The 18863-nt window shown below is 42.2% G+C and overlaps 4 protein-coding genes across 8 annotated transcripts; all 4 read left to right on the forward strand.

Annotated features, from left to right (window-relative positions):
• Positions 1–241: 241 nt before the first annotated feature.
• Positions 242–3747, forward strand: LOC135651672 (auxin-responsive protein IAA21-like). Its single transcript, XM_065171964.1, has 6 exons — positions 242–750; positions 845–1255; positions 1918–2147; positions 2753–2894; positions 3078–3214; positions 3467–3747. Exons 2-6 carry the CDS (start codon positions 849–851, stop codon positions 3502–3504), a joined length of 954 nt encoding a protein of 317 aa, XP_065028036.1. The 5' UTR covers positions 242–750; positions 845–848; the 3' UTR covers positions 3505–3747.
• A 3023-nt stretch (positions 3748–6770) lies between these two features.
• LOC135651674 (uncharacterized) lies at positions 6771–12243 on the forward strand. Of its 5 annotated transcripts, XR_010501900.1 has the most exons (12): positions 6780–6938; positions 7146–7202; positions 7751–7848; positions 8028–8097; positions 8755–8803; positions 9349–9437; positions 9516–9563; positions 9694–9753; positions 10039–10160; positions 10638–10734; positions 11686–11743; positions 11926–12243. XR_010501900.1 is itself a non-coding variant. In XM_065171968.1 (10 exons), exons 1-9 carry the CDS (start codon positions 6879–6881, stop codon positions 10150–10152), a joined length of 645 nt encoding a protein of 214 aa, XP_065028040.1. In that variant the 5' UTR covers positions 6781–6878; the 3' UTR covers positions 10153–10160; positions 11926–12243. The 5 variants fall into 5 exon arrangements, 2 of the variants coding, with proteins under 2 accessions (XP_065028038.1, XP_065028040.1); XR_010501901.1 differs by lacking the exon at positions 11686–11743; XR_010501899.1 differs by lacking the exon at positions 10638–10734.
• Positions 12244–14404: 2161 nt separating this feature from the next.
• Positions 14405–15736, forward strand: LOC135651675 (protein SPEAR1-like). The gene is made up of 5 exons (XM_065171969.1): positions 14405–14723; positions 14825–14893; positions 15049–15116; positions 15196–15280; positions 15354–15736. Exons 1-5 carry the CDS (start codon positions 14484–14486, stop codon positions 15459–15461), a joined length of 570 nt encoding a protein of 189 aa, XP_065028041.1. The 5' UTR covers positions 14405–14483; the 3' UTR covers positions 15462–15736.
• Positions 15737–16555: 819 nt separating this feature from the next.
• LOC135651673 (aldehyde oxidase GLOX1-like) lies at positions 16556–18589 on the forward strand. Its single transcript, XM_065171965.1, has 3 exons — positions 16556–16967; positions 17040–17200; positions 17407–18589. Exons 1-3 carry the CDS (start codon positions 16584–16586, stop codon positions 18572–18574), a joined length of 1713 nt encoding a protein of 570 aa, XP_065028037.1. The 5' UTR covers positions 16556–16583; the 3' UTR covers positions 18575–18589.
• Positions 18590–18863: the final 274 nt, after the last annotated feature.

The following is an 18863-nucleotide window of genomic DNA, read 5'->3' on the forward strand; positions in this document are numbered from 1 at the left end:
CTGCAGGAATGTGGATTCCAAGTTCATGCTTCGTATCTTATGATTGCAGGTTAACAGCTGTCGGAGGGGTTGACACGGGCAAGAGAATCAGAGGCTGCGTCGTCGTCTGAGACACCGCGGTAGCCACGCAGTCATCTTGTCGGTGGCGCTGCTCCACCGAGTATAATAAAGATACTTCTTCTCTCTTCTTCTTACTCTATTGTATTGCTCATAGAAAGCAACTCCTCTTTCCGTTCTCTTTCCCCTTTTATTAGCGCTTCTGCTGCTCATCTTTATTTTCTCCCCGTTCAAGTACCCGACAGGTCTCCTCCTCCTTTCTATCGTGTGGCATTAAGCCACTGAAAGCTAGGAAGAACAAAAGAGTTGCATGAAAGCACTGGATGAATCGAACATACAGACGGCAGAGTAAATGGTGGAGCTTTTAGTGTTATGATGGCAATGGGTGGAGGTGTTCATGGACAGCCTCTCGAGTCAGACAGAACGCACTGTAATGGTTTGATTATGTGATATAATATGCTGCAGCTATAAAGATAATGATGAGTTTGTATCCAAAATATTGTCACTGTTATCAGTCATCTGCACCGGCGTTGGATGAGAAATCCATGTTGGTGTTACAGAAACTGTTCGTCATTACAATCATCACCTGCACTGCTGGTGTACAGAGACCATTGTTTACAGTAACTACAGCTCTCCATAAATAACGACCAGAGCCTCTCTCTCTCTCTGCACACGCACATTTCCAACCCAAAGGTCGCTACTTTTTGCTTGGTTTTCACTCTCCCAGCTGGGAATTTTGGCCGCTGCTGCTCTCACGGTCTTCTTCTCTTCCTTGACCTCTGCACAGGCCGATGTCACCGTCTCCGGAGCATGACTACACGGGCGGCGCCGTCGAGGATGGGGCCCTCAACCTCAAAGAGACGGAGCTGAGGCTGGGACTTCCCGGGTCGGAGTCCCCCGACCGGGACGACAAGGTAGGCATCACTCTCGAGCTGCTCTCCCCCAAGAGCTTCGTATCCGGCGCGAAGAGGGTTTTCTGCGACGCCATAGATGCGGGAAGCGCGAAGTGGGGATTCTCCGCTGGAGAAGCTGGATCCGAGGTAGATAAGGGAAAAGGCAGCGTCTTGTTCACGCCCAAGGGTGAGGGTTCCGCCGGCGGGAAGCCTCCTGGGCTGGGGAGAGTGGGGAACGATGCAGCGGCCTCCGGGCAGGTGGGGAACTCGGGGAAGAGTCATCGTGAAGTGGCTCCTGCAGCAAAGTAAGTCTCGTAAGGTCGCTAAAAGTGGGGATTTTGGGAGCAAAATGCGATCTTTTTCGTTTCGTCCTTCTTTTGCGTTCGTCTTTTCTCTCATAGCGCAAGTTTGATTTCGGTTTCTACTTCTCCATAACTTGGAAGAAAAAGATACAAAGAAGAAAGAACTTTTGTGTGGTTGCTCGAGGTGTCATCTACCAATACATAACCTTTGCTGGATCTGTCGGGTCGCATAACAGAAGGATGAAAGAAATATTGTCCAAGTTGTCGAGGAGTTCTTTGTTTCTTTGCAGCGTTTTCTTATATGGATTACTGTTGAAAGCTTCCTTAACCTTCTTGTGTTCATTATTTTATCTGATTGCTCCTTTATTCTACTTTCTTGAACCCCAAATCTACAGAAAACTATTCATCTCAAGTGAAAAACATTCAGAGAATTCCCTTTCTTATTTCTTTGCTATTCATTTTGATGGTCTCAGCATGCTTTCTGTTCTCTTAGTTAGATTTTAAGCTGTGGAATACACTTTCCTTTCAGCAAATACCTCCACCAGTTTGCGTCTTTTAGCTTCAAGGATCAATATTTTTCTTTGGAGAAAGTTTCAGAGTGATGTTTAAGTTTGCTTTATGTTGAATTGTTGGGATGGTCTAACATTGAGGGTGCGCTGGGACAGGGCACAGGTTGTAGGTTGGCCACCGATCCGAAGTTATCGGAAGAACACGATGGCTACGAACCCTCCAAAGTACAAAGAAGATGTAGATGGGAAGCTTGGGTTGGGGTGCTTGTATGTGAAGGTTAGTATGGAAGGTGCTCCTTATCTTAGGAAAGTTGACCTTAAAACATACAAAGACTACAGAGAGCTTTCTTCGGCGCTGGAGAAGATGTTCAGTTGCTTCACAATTGGTGAGTTCTCTGGTTCTTCTACACTTGGAAGTTCCTATTGCAGATCTACACATATGCATTTGACATTACAAGCTTCTTTTAACTGTGTAATATGCAGAAGCTCTAGTTTCCAACTGTCTAGGATGCGGGAGTTGTCGATCTTGGCCATTGAGTTCCATTGGGGAAATATCCTCGTTTAATTTAGGAGCTGTCAAACTAATTTCTACTATTTCTGATCAAGTCTCATGGAACCTCTGCTACATCAACCTTGCTTGCACCTTTTTAGATTTTTTTTAAATCTTCGTATATGCCTAGATAAGTGATTTTTTTAAATTTATCCTCGAAACTTTTGTTGATGCTCGGTTAAATTGGTTTAGGTACTTCATTGTATGTTTCTCATGTAAACCGTAAGCTCTCAACTACTTGCAGTCGGCTACATGGATTTGCTCTTTCCATTCAGCTCTGTTGAGGGCCATTTGAACCATGCTATATTTAATTCTTTTCCGGTGCCTCAAATGGACACCTGAACATCGTGGCGAAAATTTAATCGGAACAATTTTTTTCATCTTTGATAGTTTTGTAGCATGAGAAATTTACTTGTGCTTCTAAACCTCTTGGAATATCAGGACAATGTAATTCTCAAGGAATACCAAGCAGAGATGGATTATCCGAGAGTCGGTTGATGGATCTTTTAAATGGGTCTGAATATGTTCTTACTTACGAAGACAAGGATGGAGACTGGATGCTTGTTGGTGATGTGCCGTGGGAGTAAGTCAATTTGAAGCTTAGCTATTTTTGAAGCATTATATCATAATAGCTTTAGAATATTATATTTTTTGGCCAGCCTTTATCAGAATAATTTATGACATGGAATCGCTTCTCTGAGCTTTCACCTTTTGTTTGATTCTTAACAATAAAGGTTACATTCATTGTGCTCTGTTGCAATTCCAGGATGTTCACAGATTCCTGCAAAAGGTTGAGGATCATGAAGGGTTCTGATGCAATTGGACTCGGTAAGTTCAGGCAAACCGAAATCCTGAATAACCTACAGTCCGAACTACTGAAGGGTTCTGATGCAATTGGACTCGGTAAGTTCAGGCAAACCGAAATCCTGAATAACCTACAGTCCAAACTACAAACTTCGCAATCTGTAATGATGCTTCCAAAATGCTGATATTCAATTTCACTTCTATTTTGCAAATCCATAAATTTTCATTTTGTATTTGTAACATGGTGATTTTTTAGTAGTCATCTATTCCTTATTTGGACAATTGAAGTCCAGTTCAAATTTACTACTACACAAACTATTGCTAAACAAATCTTAATCTGTGACCCTGCAGCTCCAAGGGCTATGGAGAAGTGCAAGAGCCGGAACTAGGGACCTTTGTTGTCCTACATATGGCTGTAAGGGCCCCTCCTTGAGACCAAGAGCTTTAGGGGTTTTAGTTGGCAACTGTTCTCTGTCTATTATATTATTTGAATTGCTATTTCCGATGGACCAAAGACTCTTGTTAATTAAGTTTCTCTAGGGACATAACTTTGTCGGATCGTGCTTTCAGTTTGTATGTCTACCTTTCATGTAAATATTTGGCTTGCTCTTTGTGCTCCTACAATCTGGTCATCTTTGCCTGCTCGAAAATGTTCAACGATGCTTGTTTTATTTTTTATTCAAGTTTAAACATGAAAAACTACCTTAAAATCTTGACATATCTAATCGACGAATGATCTCCTTCTGGAGACCGATACTAAATCATGACATTTCTAAATGGAATGCAAATCATGCAAGTCCACATTGACTTTGGAAGCTGTTTCTCGGGCAGTTCTTTTTATAGATGTTGTATTACTGCTGTTGCCTTTTGTCGTTTGCCTTCACTTCTCAGGGAGAGATTATTGTCCTTTGCAAACACAGTTGTAAGATCCTGAGTTTGTCTTCACCTAATTGCACAAGTCAATGACTGTGTGGTATCTTTGTTAGAAAAATATCAGGTTTCAGTGTCTGCAAGCTAATGTCTCATTCTTCTTCTTTGCAAAGGGGCTTTGGCTGGCAGACCAATGTCACTGTTTACCTAAAAGCCTAATGAAGAAATTCCCTGTTTCTGTTATTCAATTGTTGGATCACTTTCATGCAGGCTTTTCTTTTTCTTTTGAGCCCTAGACATGCATGGTGAAACCTGCCTCACCATGACAGCTTTACTGAGAAGCTTGGTGTGTGGGGACCTACTCTGTGTCACATAGCTTTTAAGGGTGATGATATTGTCCATTGAAAGATACAAATGCTTTCATACAATCATTCACCTAGAGCTAGACTGGAATATGGGAAATCAAAATGGTGGGAAGTTTTTATCTTCCCTTAGCTTTATTCCCCCCCCCCCTAAGAATCAGGCTTTCTCTCTCTCTCTCTCTCTAGGGGTGATGCTCCACTTGTTTCCTTTATCTTAAAACAATGTGCACTAAGCATGCAGTGTATTCCATGGGTTTATTTGTGTGTTGATTTCATCTGTCAACCTCTAATCCTATTATCCTCTTTATATGTATACTCTGCATCCAGTAGCTTGTCAATGCCTCCTTTGTGCTTTCTACTTGCAAACTACTCCATCTACTTTGTGTTGTTTGTATTGAATATGCTTGATAGATATATCCTGCTTCACTGACCAAATTGCTAGTTATAATAGTTTTTTTGTCTTCCTTTTGTCCAGATTATTCTCCCTTACAGTGTCCCAATTATTCGAGTGACAAAAGTTCTAAGCCACAAACTGCATGCTAATTTTGTTCAGACTATGACATTGCCAATGCCTGTGTTGAAGGTTGTTCTTATGATGGTAATAGATTGTTTTATCTCAACCAGTTGAGTTGCAGAGTGGTGAATCTTATGCTAATGTTGAAAATTTTATTGTGTTCTTATGTATGTGCTTTTATCATTACTTGTGCACTAAGTTTCCGGTGAAGAATTTACTATGATGGATATCCCAATATCAGACCAATCAAAGAAGAAAGCAAAAGAGAATTTGATATTATGTGATCATGAACAGGGAAATTAGTTGTAAATGAGATGGCAAATTATCAACTGGCAGTCATGTCTCTTCCAGATGCAGTGTGTTGCTTTCTGAGTTGGGAGCTTTTGATGGGAGCATAGGCAAACATCTTCCAAAATGAGTTAGATTCTGCAATCTTACCCTATGCATTGAAGGATAAAGTTGTTTATAGCTACAGTTTGATTCTCACAGATGATATGCTTAAATCTTGTCCAAGCTAGACGAGTTAAATATTAATCTGCTCATTGGAATCAGGTCCTACATGATGAATGGCAACTTGTAGGATAACATAAAAGGTATGGACAGAACCACAAACATTGGATGGCAGTATGTGCAAAAGGGGCTGAGAGGGGAATGGTGCAATCAATGAGAGCTAGCTAGAGGATGAGGGAACACTCTCCTCACCTGAACAATAGAGACCCACAAGCTGCTTGCAGACAACCATCCTTGTTTTCTAAAGCAGCTGTTGGTCTACTCTACATCAGTGATTTGCCAACATCGGCGCTGGGACTTGCCCTCTGATATGAACTGTGCCCCCCCCCCCCCCCCCATCTTCTATATTACCGTTTTGGATTTCCTGAGAAGGATGATGCACACAGTGACAGTGATTTACCACCAACCACTCCATTTGGATCTTTATCCTTGCTTTCTTATTTTTTGTGTCTTTGAGAACAGAGAAAGGGAACACTTTCTTGATTGAGAATGGGAAGTGCCACCAGTGGACAGAATGCAAAGAGTAGAGTTCTTTGGATCACTGATATGAATGTGTCTACGTTTCACCTACACATATAATGTGTCTTACAGTACTTTAATTCCTTTAGATTCCCACAGAGAAACATAAACAACACTATGATCTCGTACGCACCTGTGTTTATGGTTCTTTTGTCTCTTCCTGTGTGTTTGCGACAGGCACCGAAGAAGATGACCAGCATTTCTTCCCTTGATGGCAACCTCTCGTGGCGACAGAAGAAGACGAAGGCAAAGAGACAAACGCAGGCGAGGGGGGAGAGAGAGAGAGAGAGAGAGAGAGGGGGGGGCTTCCTCTCCGTGTGAAACGGCGGGCGGGGACCGCAGCTTAAGACATGCGGGACCTGTGCCCTTTGCAAATGGAATGGCGTTCTTATCTGGCTGGTGACTCGAGGGAGACACTCAGCGCGTCACACCGACTCGTGCGTGTAACAGCGTGACCACCACCGTGTAGCGGATGACAACGGATCGGGCGAAATCCGATATCGCACAAACTCCAACCCGTTATCAGATAAATCACGAGTATCCGACTCCGATGCCAAATATGTAACATACGAATCCGCTCAAGCCTAGTTAAACTCGGATCGGGCAGTCTCATGACACGTGGCTCGTCAGTGAAGGCACGATCTGCGGGCCCCACCAGTCCTGTGTGCCAGAGTCACGTGACATGAGTAAGCTTATTTTTGAAGAAGCGATTCCCATCGTCAGTTATGGGCCCCAATAAATGGCGACGGTGTGTGATGACTTGGCCTGCACTGTCAGCCTTCATCGGCTGACACGGATGAAACGTCATATTCATTTTATTACGCAAACGACAAATAGTTTGTAACGGTACGTTACAAATTGGTTTGTACGCTATGCCGATTTTATCGGCTGTTTAGGGCATCGGCACGGAGAGGTGTTCGTGAGAGGGAGTTTTTTTGTTGGGGGTCTTGAGCATCGCCCGCCCATCATCCACCGGATACCGCGAGAGATGAAGCTGAAGCAGCTTGAGGGCCTCCTCGGCACGCTCCAACAATTCTCCCACCCAAAGGTAGGCTTTTGCTGCTTTTGCCTTCGAATATGTTCCCCTTCTGCCGTGCTCTTCTCTTTATTCCTCGCAAATTAGATGATTCTGGTCTTTGATGTTGTCTTTCTTTCATTGCTCCTTTCCTGGATTCTTCTTTAAAACATATTGATAAAAAACATTTCTTTTGTTTCGTTTCACTCTGATTTGATTTTTCTATACGTGGCTGCGCAGGTGGAACTGGAGCAGTATCCGACAGGACCACACATTGCGTCCCGGTTGCTGTATACGGTATTCTCCTTTTCTTGTTGTTTTTCTGGTGGTTGTTGCCCCGAATTCAGACTTGGCGAGGATGAACATGTAGGAAAAAAAGATTTTTTTTCTCCATGCCGATTTTCCCCGTTTCTTTATCGATGTCTTGCTCTTTCTGGTTGATGTTTCTTTGACAGCTTTATCTTTTACATCTTAGTTGGAGTTTTAGTTATAGGATTTGGTTGGAATTTTAGAATACCAATGACAACTCTATTGCTCTAAAATGTTGTTAGCTCTCCAATAATTTGAAGACCTGAATGAAGCATGTTGAAGTAATATACACTAATATTTAGATGTAGGTGCTACGAGGTTGCTGATCTTATGAAAAGTTCAGTTAATATACATTTTATTGCGTATCTTGCTTTGATAATTTGTTTGAACTGCCTATAAGATGTTTGTTTCTTTTTCCCTGATGGTGAATGCTTATGTAATTCTCTTATCATCTGAATTGAGTATGCCGTTTTTATGGTAGTTAAAACCATTCAATACCGCTTGTTATAACATTCTTATTATGTGACCATTAACAGGCCGAAAATACATTTGGTGATATAAGTGGCAAGGTCGTGGCTGACTTCGGTTGTGGCTGTGGTACATTAGGTTTAGCAAGTGCACTTTTGGGTGCAGAGTGAGTACCTATTGTTCTTCTATTCCATTTGGTCAATCCCTCACCCTTTGCCATTTGCACATTTTCGTTTTTGGTGCTAGTTTGAAAAGGCATACTTAATTACTAGTTATAGCATTTAGTTTTGATGGCCAATATTTATGTGGATATAATATTTAATACTTTATGTGTTATATGCACAGGCAGGTTATTGGCATTGACATTGATCCACAATCTCTAGAAATTGCTTCAATAAACGCTGCAGATATGGAGGTATCACCGTAGATTCCCAATTGCAATATGATTTCTTTAACCTGAAATAAATGACATACTAGGCCTTCACTATGGTCATTTTGTTATGTGTGCAACAAAATGTTATCCGCACAGATGGAGTGCATGGGATCTATGGCTTGTTGTTGTAAAAGCTTTCAAAGAATAACCAAGATGCAATTAGCTACGTAGACTTTAAGGGTGGGGTGGCAGGGAGGCATAGGAATGGGATATGCATTGGTGTGTCATGCTGATTCCTTTAGAACAGGCATATAATGTGAGACAAGCAGCAACTTGATTGATGGGCTAATTATTAAGTTTGATTTGAAGGAATTTCATGACCTTCTATGTGCTTGATTTTGATGGAAGATTTGAAAGAACATCACAACCTGGATCATGGAGTTTCTAGCCTAGCTGAAGTTTTGTATGACCTTAAATTTGTAGGAATATCACATCTGAATATACATATGTATACATCTGTGTGTGTACTTATATGCCCTTAAATGAGGCTGCTTTTTATGTGTAAGATAATATTATCCTTTTAACTAATTGTCACAAATAAAGTCTATACTTATCCTGCCTTTTTGTTAGGTTTTTTTTGTGACAAGTCATGTAATTTAAGGCTAACATGTGCTCTTGGGATAATATATGTTGATGCAGCTGGACATAGATTTCATCTGGTGTGACGTCAACAAGTTAAGATGGAGAGGTAATTGCAGCCCTTGACTATGATTTTTTATGCATAATCGTGTTTTTGGCTTACCTGTATCTTCTATAAGAAGCATCTATTAGACTATCTTTTTGCAAGAATTTATTGGACATTGTGAGGATCTTATTGGAATTTACTTGAAGTGTGCTGTGAGAATCAGAAGAGCAGTTCCAACTCCTATCATTTGCTTATAACTGAAGTTTAGGGGGCATATTGATTATATTATACCTAAAAGAAACTTTCAACCACATTCTGGTCCTAGGTTGTCATGGTACATGCCATGTGATGTCGCTCCTTGCAGCACCATGTTAGGTTTCTAATGTCACATGCGAGGCATGTTTTCATGGGTTTTATACTTGGAATGGTACCTGGGCAGATAATATGTGAGTATCATGCAGCATAGACAAGCATGACAATCCTCATGGTGTGTTGGATTGTTGCAACCAAAATTCCATGATAGCTTTGTTTAACAATGTAAAGTATGTTTGTTGAAATGTTGAATTGTCAAGTATTTGCTTATTTTAGGTCTTAAATACCTTGTGTAGATGATGTGGTTGACACTGTTGTGATGAACCCTCCTTTTGGGACTCGGAAAAAAGGATCTGACATGGAGTTTCTTGCCAAGGCTTTAAAGGTGAGGATTGTTACTATCTCACACACCTGTCACGGTTACCACCATCTGTTTGTAAATTTCTTTTCTGATTGTTCTCAGGTTGCTTCTCAAGCAGTCTATTCTTTGCACAAGACTACAACCAGAGATGTAAGTTGCTTTTATTTGCATGTTTTTAGGAAGTCCATCAAACTGAACTAGCTATCACATGATTGCTTTATGTTTTAGGAATCGGTGACTGTACATCCTCATCTTAATTTGTGTCTTTGATGTTTCACAGTACATTAAAAGAACAGCTATTCGAGATTGCAATGCTAGAAGCGCCGATATTTTATGTGAGGTATTCCGATCATTGTCCTGTTACCCTTTTTGCTCTGTTCATAACTACAAGAGTTTGAATCACAATCCAGTTTGACTTCTCGTGTTTAGATATCCAATTATTTAATCTGAAAACTGAAGCATAGATTAGTTCATAATAGGTGATCAAGCTAGGTACATGCTGAACCTCATTTGAGTTGGTAAACTTTTTTTATATAACTGCAGAAAAATAGCAGAACAAAAATTCTAGCACTGTTTGCATCTTTTCCATCCTGCAGGCAAGTGATTTTGTTTTCTGGTTTTGTAGCTCCGGTTTGATGTGCCACAAATTTATAAATTTCACAAAAAGAAAGAGGTCAATATTGCGGTGGATCTCTGGCGCTTTGTTCCTTATCCCACTCAAGAAAGTGCAGACAGCTGAGTGACATGGTAACCAGGATGAAACACATCTTTATCCAATCTCCAGCACTAAGTCCGCATGTTGTGACTTGTGACTGCTAGTTTCGTTCACGTCAATCAGCCGACCGAGCTATCATGACAAGAACAAACAGCAGAAGTAGCAGATTCAACTCGTAGATGACAATTTTTTTTCAACTTAAAGATCACCCTTAATGGCCTCAATGGAAACTGAAATTTTACTACCTGTGGCTAAACACTTCATAAAGTTGGCTATAAGTAGGTAGGGCAAGAGATTTTAATTAGGAATCCACTTCTTCGTGCATGTGCTTTCTTGTAACTTTATAATGACCTGGAGATGAATCTGCAATCATGTTTGGCTTCATTTTGTTCCACTAATGATTACTTTTTTATGCAAAATATAAATTGGCAATATTCTTGTTGTCTCTTCTCATCTTAAGCCGATATGTTATTCAGATTTTGGAATTCACTCTACTCTTTTTCTATCAGAGACAGCTAACAACTGTTAGATGCTATCCTGATAGTTTACAGTTTGCTTTCCTCAATGTTGCCACCAGAGCCTCATCAGCCTGATGCTGGAGATCAGGTGTGCTTCAGCTATCAGACATTATCTTAGGTCATATGGATTTTCCCTCCCTTCTGTTTTGATCTGTAGATCTGGGTTATGGGGTATGACTCCCAAGTATCCTGTTGCTAGTGATAATAACATCAGGACAAATATTTTTGGAAACCTGATTTGATTTGTTTAAACTGGATTGGGATACTTTTTATTGAATTTAGAACTGGTTCAACAAGGAAATTAGATACTATAATCGAGTTTGGATTTGGATACCTAAGTTTTAATCATGTCTGAGTTTGAATAGAATGAAATTAGCACATTTCCTTGCATTGGGATCTCCTAGGAGTATGTGAAGATATCATTTTTGTGCTTTGGAAATTGATGGATTGTTTGATCAATCCATCTCCTTGGAGTATGGCTGCCTTTGTTTTGCCTCTCTAACTTCTCAATCAACACAATTAAATATAGCCTTTGCAGAGTCTCCCATTCTGGGAGTCAAGGCATCTTGTGGGCAACATATGGTAGGATCCATTACTAGTCATCACTAGGAAACCTATTTGAATCCAATGTTATGCTAAATCTGACCTTATCACAAGCATCAAACTAAGATAATTTTTTGTGTTTATGCTTGCCTGTAGAAGATTGAATTCTCTGTTATTCTTTTAAATTTATATTACTGAAGGAATTTTGCTACTATTGAAATGGGATTCATCACCATCTCAGTCCCCAACTTACCAAGAAAAAAAGAAAAAGAAAAAGGAAAGGGTTCTTTAACATCTACTGGAACCATTAAATAAACTTAAAATGATCATCCATGCAAACAAATAATTCTGGATGCGGCTACATATCTGTTTTTTTTATTCTCACAAAAAAAGAATTCCCCATGGCCAGATTAGTGTTTATTAGGTATATGAACTTTGTCACATAAACTAAGACCAAGAAGTGACTTGGGTTTTGTATTTAATGAGTTCATTGCAGAAGGATTTAGTTTATTGGCAACGTGGGATGAGAAAGTATTATTCCAAGAAGAATGCATGTGAGTGTAATCTGGATTAGATGTTCTATGTTTCCTATCCAGCTCACAGTATCTTGTTCATTCACTTTCTATAGTACATTTCATCTCTGGAACATTTTCTACTTGATTTATTCTGTAAACTTCATCATTCCTACTTTGCTGGTCACATCATCATTCCAATGAAATGGATTTGCTGGTATCAGTGTTGGGAGAAGTGCCTGTGGCAGGGATTCTGGTGGAACTATCATCAAGCAAATGAGAATTAATAAAGGATGTACACGCAAGCATACATAAATTGCTTTACTTGGAGTGCTTTCTTGTGTTGTATTCCTAAGTGGATAAAACAATCTTGAATGTATGATTTGAATTATTTGACTTTTACTGTATTATTTGAATTACCTATCAATGTTGGACTACCATATGTCATGCTACATGGTAGTGACATTTTCTGACCGGACTTCTAAATGTATTTCATACTCTGTAAAGTGGAGTATTTATAATCTCATGATAGCTTCTGCTTCCTTTTTTTTTTTTCCAAATCAAAGAAAAAGGAAAGAAAGAAAGAAAAAAACTAGTATTGCAATTGCTGACACCTGCAAATGACCCAAGTGAGTGGAGATTATTAATACAATAGTTGAATCTGATATCAGCAGTGCTTTGTCCCTTAGCAATCCTTTTCTTTTGATCTCATAAGACTAATGGTAGTCAACAAAGATGTACCAGAAGAAGACATGTGGTTGGGAACTAAACATGCTAGTCATTTCTGTGGCCTTGGACTTTTAATAATCAGTCCTTAATGCTGTCTTCTGGCAAAGGTTTTGCCACCAACTTCATCAAAAGCCATGCTTGAGAGGCATGAAAAGTGTCAGTTCATAAAACAAATCAACTCAAGAAGAACAGCTGTCATGTTGGTGATTAAATACTCAAACAATGTAAATAAAACCACCACTAGCTTGCAGAAGATTTTGATTCCTTGGACAGCTACTTCTCTAGAGCAATGAGGTCAATCAATGATGACCCCAGTTTGTCAATAGTGTTGGATCTGTGCTTGCACATAATTTTTCCATATGGATGTCAGATTTCTGCATCTCTCTACAGATGCTGTGTGTTCTGCAGAGTGGGAGTTGCATTGTAGGATATCTGAATTCTACTCTAGCAGCTAAAAGAGGCTGCATGATTGACTGCAGATTCTAAGAGAAACTTATGACAGGTTTTGTTCATCATCATGAGGTGCAAGGATAAAAAACACAGAACATGCATACATATATATCATCTGTCAATGGACTTCATGTTTCAAGTAGGACATCTCTTTGGTGCATGTGACTGCATGAAAACCTAGATTGAGTTCCTTTATAGTCACATATTCTGAGAACTATAATTATACTCTGGATCTGAACATCCATCCCCAATATGAAACTTCTTTGCTATTTATCAAAGCTGATACTTGCAATTATGAAATACTACAGCTTACTTTATCTTATTGATAAGATTAATGACATAATCACCTGTTAGTTTTGGCAAAATTAGATCTGAGGATTCCAAATGGAAAAAAATCAACCACTTCCAACATGCTTGAAACTGTGGAAAGAAATCAATGTGATTGAGCTCACTTGTCATATTTGTTGATCCTAGCTACAGAGATTGGGGGCAGAAAGCATATATTCTCTCTTATTCTTATTCTTATATATACATGCATACCATTCATGATTGTGAAGATTTGATTCATTATCTAGATACACAATTAATAATTCAGAAACTGTTGGATGTCTATTTCTTTAGGCCCTCCATGTCTTCTCTTTTCAGGATAGAGAGCTGATAAAGAAGGTCAAAGCAAAAAGGAAATGTAGATTCTTGGAATTCTAAAGGCTTGAAAGTTCAGAGTGGCTTCCAGATTAAGAGACCTGCAAGTTGACAAACTACACATGTCAATCGGCCCAAATTGCAAGTATTTTTTTGTATGGTAATCACTTGATTATGGGATCAGACATGTCCAAGTTGCACTTGGCCTCTTACAACCTGCCATACTTTGTGCACCACCACCATGGGTGCCAAATGAACTCATATAATTGGTGTACTAAACTTTGATATCGAGTCCTTTATGTTGGATAAATATATTGATGCGACAAATATTTCTGACCAATTACAATCATACACATGGAGGAGTCTCCTCCATGTGTATGAAGCTTGATGGCTTTGAATACAAGCGAGGGTGAAAATTTGCAGGAAGAGTTTTTGAGTTAGGTTGGCATTTTAGGCCTATTTTGTCTGATTCTGAGCTGTCTGCTATTAGATTAATTGCTGCTCAGTCCCCTCGAAGGTAGTATACCTAATATTCCCCCCATGACGAGCACTCCATGGGACTGCCAAGGAAGCTTCTTGATACTATTATTTAATGTTTGATATGTGGTCATCTTTCTCAAATCTATCTTGTATGATTGATGCATGTTTTTTATGTGCCACGAGGAGCATGGATCTTGTGATCAATCACTTGCCAAGTTAACCGAGCGTATATTGTCTTGGAGACCAAGAATCACGTAGCAGCATCATCTTTGGCAACTTGATCTATGAAGATTGTTAGCACATCGCCATTATTTTAGCAAAGCAACAAAGGGAATGCAGTAGGAAAATACACTATAATATTGCACCAAATCTTCATAGAAATCGCTTCCAGTTTTGCAATAATTGCTTTGTGGAGAAGCTTAAGAGACGCCTTCCAATCCCTCTCTCTCTCTCTCTCTCTCTCTCTCTCTCTCTCGGCTATATGGTGTGTGGTGCGGTGGCCTCTCCAAGTTCAAGTCCTGAAGGAGAGATGGGAAGCTGCAACCTCGGTCAGCTGGGAAATGGAAGAGTTGGGTCCTCGAGGAGGGGGAAGAAGAGCAACTCAGACAAGCAAAAGCAGCCGCAAAGAGGACTTGGGGTGGCTCAGTTGGAGAAGATTAGGTTGCAGAATGAGATGATGGCCGGCTATCTTCACTCCCCATTTCCCCGCGATCTCAACAAGGTCTCTCTTCCCTTTCTCTCCTTTCTGAAAAACACACACGAACGCTTCTGCAAGATCTCTATGCTTCTTGAATTGATCTTGTCCCCCATGTCATCGTGCAGGAGGATCTGAGAGCGCCTTCAACGGTGACCACCTCATCCTCTCTCTTTGGTGCTCATCCTAACATCATGGTATGACCATCATGATTCCTGCAGGCGAAAAAGCCTTAGATCTGATTAAGCTTAAACTACGCTACCGGGGATCAGCATTCTATTTGTTTCATTCCTTTCATGAACGCGTCAGAATCTTCTTTCGCCTTCGTTGACGATATCTCACATCGTTTCAGATGGGATTTGGAGGCTCCACAGGGACCGAGATCAGATACGGTGAGCTTTATCCCGGTGCAACAGCAAGGTAATCGATCTTAATATCAGCCTCTTACGAGGATACGATGGGAGAATGAATGAATTCAACGTTCGCGTTCGATTCTCAGATCCTTGAACGACGCAAATGATCTCCGACCACATCACCTTCGACGGCCAACCGCGACGCTGCCGCTCATCGAACAAAGCTCGGAGGTATGTATGTCTTCCATGAACCCGATCACATCTGGGTTTCGACTTCCGTACTCATTCGGAGTCCTTCATGCAGAACGACGGACGACGCGACCGGCGTCACTCGGTCGGTTCTACCAGCAGCCAAAACTCCGACACGAGCAACTCATCAGAACTGGATTTAGAGCTCAGATTGTCACTGTGAGTGATGCTGATTTACATGTCAAATGCCTGAGCCCGTCATCGGCGTTGCCATCAAGAGAAGCATGACGCTTGCAATAGGAATCGGAGATGCAGCTCTCGAGCAATTAGGAAGTTGATATCACACCCAAGCTGGAAGCCGAAAGAGTGATTCTTTGTACTCCATCACGAACACTGTTCTTCCTGGCTCAATGTCACGAAGAACCAAGCATGCTGTGATTTGCTAGCACCAATCATGATGCCATGAAAGCTCTTCGATATGAGTTACATCGGGTTCTACATTTCTATGATGTATGGTCTGCTCAACATCTGATCCGTTCGAGATCATTTAATCATCAAACAAAGCATTAATTATCCACCAAAATTGTATTATTTTGTTCACCGATGACGAAACCCTTTTTATGGGTCAAAATTTAGTCGATTACTTACAACGTCGTCGTTAATTCGTCGCTAATTTTCTTTGATTTATGACTCGAGGCAATGAGTTCTCTCCTTCGTGTTCTTCCCATAACCCCTTTTCCTGGATCTCACGTGACCATGAAATGGGCCCGCGATTATTGGATCCCAGAGCTAATTTGGGGTTTTAACGAACGTCAAACTCGATCATTACCATTGAACAGATTTGATCGATGTGATCCTAAATCTTTGGATCCCATCATGGGATACGTTGACTAGTTATACATGGTATTAATATCTGACAAGATTTTGGAGGTATTTTGATTATATTATATTTTTTTCTTTGTTCTTCTAATTAGGAACGACAGTGAATCGAGGTTGTCAATTTCTGCTACAGCATAAATCTAATGCGGCGGCGGCGGTATATTAAGGTACAAATAGAAAGGTAAATATAAGCACTTCCTAAAGAAGGTCAACATGACTTCCATTGCTTTGACCATGTCAACGTTGACCCTTTCCCCGTCCGATGTTGACCGATGGCCCTCCTAAATTGCGTGTAGCCAACCATATCCGTCCTATATCGGACCACAGCATGACTCAATAATTAATCGACCACAAGCTGTCTCACGAAACGGAACACCATCCAAACCCATGATAAGAGAGGCGGCGAAGACGAGAGATTAACCAAGGGTTACAGGCGAACGAGAAGACAAGCTCAGAATCGACGTCGATGGAGACGACGACGACTCCTTTACTTCGCGTTCTCGTTCTCGTTCTCTTCCTCTTCGATTCCGCTGTCGCCCAGCCCTTCCTCTTCGACCCCATCAACCCGCTGCTGAATGCTGGCCCGGCGCAGAAGAAGCCCAACTATGAGACCTCGTTCACCGGTATCTGGGAACTCATCCGCAACAGCTCCGGCGTGTCGGCCATGCACCTGGTCATCACCAAGGAGAACAAGGCCATCCTCTTTGACTCCACCAACTCCGGCCCCTCCCTGCTCCCACTGCCGGCCGGAAATTGCCGCCCCGATCCCACCAACAAGACCAACGGCGAGGACTGCTGGGCGCACGCCGCGGAATACGACTTCGTGGCCGACCAGCTCCGGCCGCTCAAGGTTGGAATGGATTGCTTCTATTCGTGCTTTGGCTTGATTGGTTACTCGGTTTGGCCGTGACTGTGTGTGCAGGTGTTGACGAACACTTGGTGCTCGTCGGGAGGATTCGCCGCCGATGGGACGCTGGTGCAGTCCGGTGGGTTCCATGAAGGAGCCACTGCGGTCCGGTACCTCAAGACTTGCCCGATGTGTGATTGGATCGAGTACCCGGCTGCTCTCTCTGTCAACAGATGGTAGCTTTTCTTTGACGAGTTTAGCTTCTTTTACTTGCAATTTCTTAGTGTAGAGATTGAGAAGAGAACTAAGAGAATAATATTACATTCGTAAGAGTATAAAGAGTCGAATTATATATATTAGGTTAGGTCTGATCATATTGATCCATATAACTTGTACTCATTGATGCATGCACGAGCTCAGAATTACTATGGTTGGTTCCCAGGTACGCCACCCAACAGATCCTGCCCGACGGCAGCTTCATCGTGGTGGGTGGGCGCCGCGAGTTCAGCTACGAGTTCATCCCCGCCCCCGGTCAATCCAACCCCTCCAACTACAAGCTCCCGTTTCTCATCGAGACCACCGACGACGAGGAGAACAACCTGTATCCCTTTCTCCACCTATCGACCGACGGCAACCTCTTCATCTTCGCCAACAACCGATCGATCCTCCTCGACCCCCGCACGCACACCATCCTGCGTGAGTTTCCGCCCTTGAAAGACGGCTCGCACAACTACCCGGCCTCCGCCGCCTCCGCCCTCCTCCCCCTCCGCCTCCGCAGCAGCACGACCGCTCCCATCCCCGCCGAGGTCATCATCTGCGGCGGTGCTTCTCACAAGTCTGCTGCGCTCGCCGCGGAAAAGGTCTTCATTCCGGCACTCCGTCGGTGCTCCCGCCTCACCATCACTAAGCCGAACGCGAGGTGGCACACGGAAGTCATGCCGACGCCGCGCGTCATGGCCGACATGCTTCTCCTCCCCACCGCTGACGTTCTCATCATCAATGGTGCGACCAAGGGCACGTCCGGGTGGGGCTGGGCCGAGTCACCGAACCTGGAGCCCCTCCTCTACCAGCCGTCATCGAGGCGCAACGAAAGGTTCAAGACGCTAACGCCAACCACGATCCCGAGGATGTACCACTCGACAAGCGCGGTGCTACCCGACACCAGCATCCTGGTCGCCGGCAGCAACCCAAACAACAGGTACAACTACACGGCACAATACCCGACCGAGTTCAGGTTGGAGAGGTTCTACCCGCCGTACCTCGACCCTGCATTGGCGGTCCACCGGCCGAGGATCGTAAAGGAGCTTGCTCCGAGCAGCGTGACCTACGGAACGAGCTTCCAAGTCGTGTTCGACGTAGCAGACTTAGGGTTGGAATTGGGGGACTTGAAGGTGACGATGTATGCGCCGCCGTTCACCACGCATGGTTTCTCCATGAACCAGAGGCTTCTGATACTGAGTACGGTGGAGCTGTCGCCTGCTGGATTGGGAAGGTGGACGGTTGCAGTGACTGCGCCGCCCTCAGGAGTGGTGGCGCCTCCTGGGTACTATCTTCTGTTTGTAGTGAACCGTGCGGTGCCAGGTGAAGGGGTGTGGGTTCAGCTTCTGTAGTTATTAAAAGAATAAAAATACCATTGAATTTGCATTTCTCTCGATAATTAATTCTCTCTTTTTTTGTCGTCATAATTTTTATTTAAAATAATTTATAAATGTAATTCTGTTTGCCGGAGTCCCTCTTTAAACATAGCAAAAAATCAAAATCCAATTATGAAGGCTGATCAAACAGAGCCAAATCGATCGGCTTCTAATGTCATTTCGTGACTTAATGTACGTAATTTCACTTCTAAAATAATAAAATTGAATTAAATTCATTAATTGTATTGGGTTGAACTCCAATCAA

The sequence above is a fragment of the Musa acuminata genome, chromosome BXJ3-10 (assembly GCF_036884655.1).
Source record: "Musa acuminata AAA Group cultivar baxijiao chromosome BXJ3-10, Cavendish_Baxijiao_AAA, whole genome shotgun sequence".
In the NCBI taxonomy this organism is placed as follows: Eukaryota; Viridiplantae; Streptophyta; class Magnoliopsida; order Zingiberales; family Musaceae; genus Musa; species Musa acuminata.

Bases quoted from the DNA above. Each gene is read 5' to 3' on its own strand.
- LOC135651672 (XM_065171964.1), top strand. From the start codon at position 849: ATGTCACCGTCTCCGGAGCATGACTACACGGGCGGCGCCGTCGAGGAT. The intron at 1,256-1,917 runs GTAAGTCTCGTA...GCGCTGGGACAG, and splicing joins GAAGTGGCTCCTGCAGCAAA to GGCACAGGTTGTAGGTTGGC. The intron at 3,215-3,466 runs GTAAGTTCAGGC...GTGACCCTGCAG, and splicing joins TTCTGATGCAATTGGACTCG to CTCCAAGGGCTATGGAGAAG.
- LOC135651674 (XM_065171966.1), top strand. From the start codon at position 6,879: ATGAAGCTGAAGCAGCTTGAGGGCCTCCTCGGCACGCTCCAACAATTC. The intron at 6,939-7,145 runs GTAGGCTTTTGC...GTGGCTGCGCAG, and splicing joins AACAATTCTCCCACCCAAAG to GTGGAACTGGAGCAGTATCC. The intron at 9,564-9,693 runs GTAAGTTGCTTT...GATGTTTCACAG, and splicing joins ACAAGACTACAACCAGAGAT to TACATTAAAAGAACAGCTAT.
- LOC135651675 (XM_065171969.1), top strand. From the start codon at position 14,484: ATGGTGTGTGGTGCGGTGGCCTCTCCAAGTTCAAGTCCTGAAGGAGAG. The intron at 14,894-15,048 runs GTATGACCATCA...ACATCGTTTCAG, and splicing joins GTGCTCATCCTAACATCATG to ATGGGATTTGGAGGCTCCAC. The intron at 15,281-15,353 runs GTATGTATGTCT...TCCTTCATGCAG, and splicing joins TCATCGAACAAAGCTCGGAG to AACGACGGACGACGCGACCG.
- LOC135651673 (XM_065171965.1), top strand. From the start codon at position 16,584: ATGGAGACGACGACGACTCCTTTACTTCGCGTTCTCGTTCTCGTTCTC. The intron at 16,968-17,039 runs GTTGGAATGGAT...CTGTGTGTGCAG, and splicing joins ACCAGCTCCGGCCGCTCAAG to GTGTTGACGAACACTTGGTG. The intron at 17,201-17,406 runs GTAGCTTTTCTT...GTTGGTTCCCAG, and splicing joins GCTCTCTCTGTCAACAGATG to GTACGCCACCCAACAGATCC.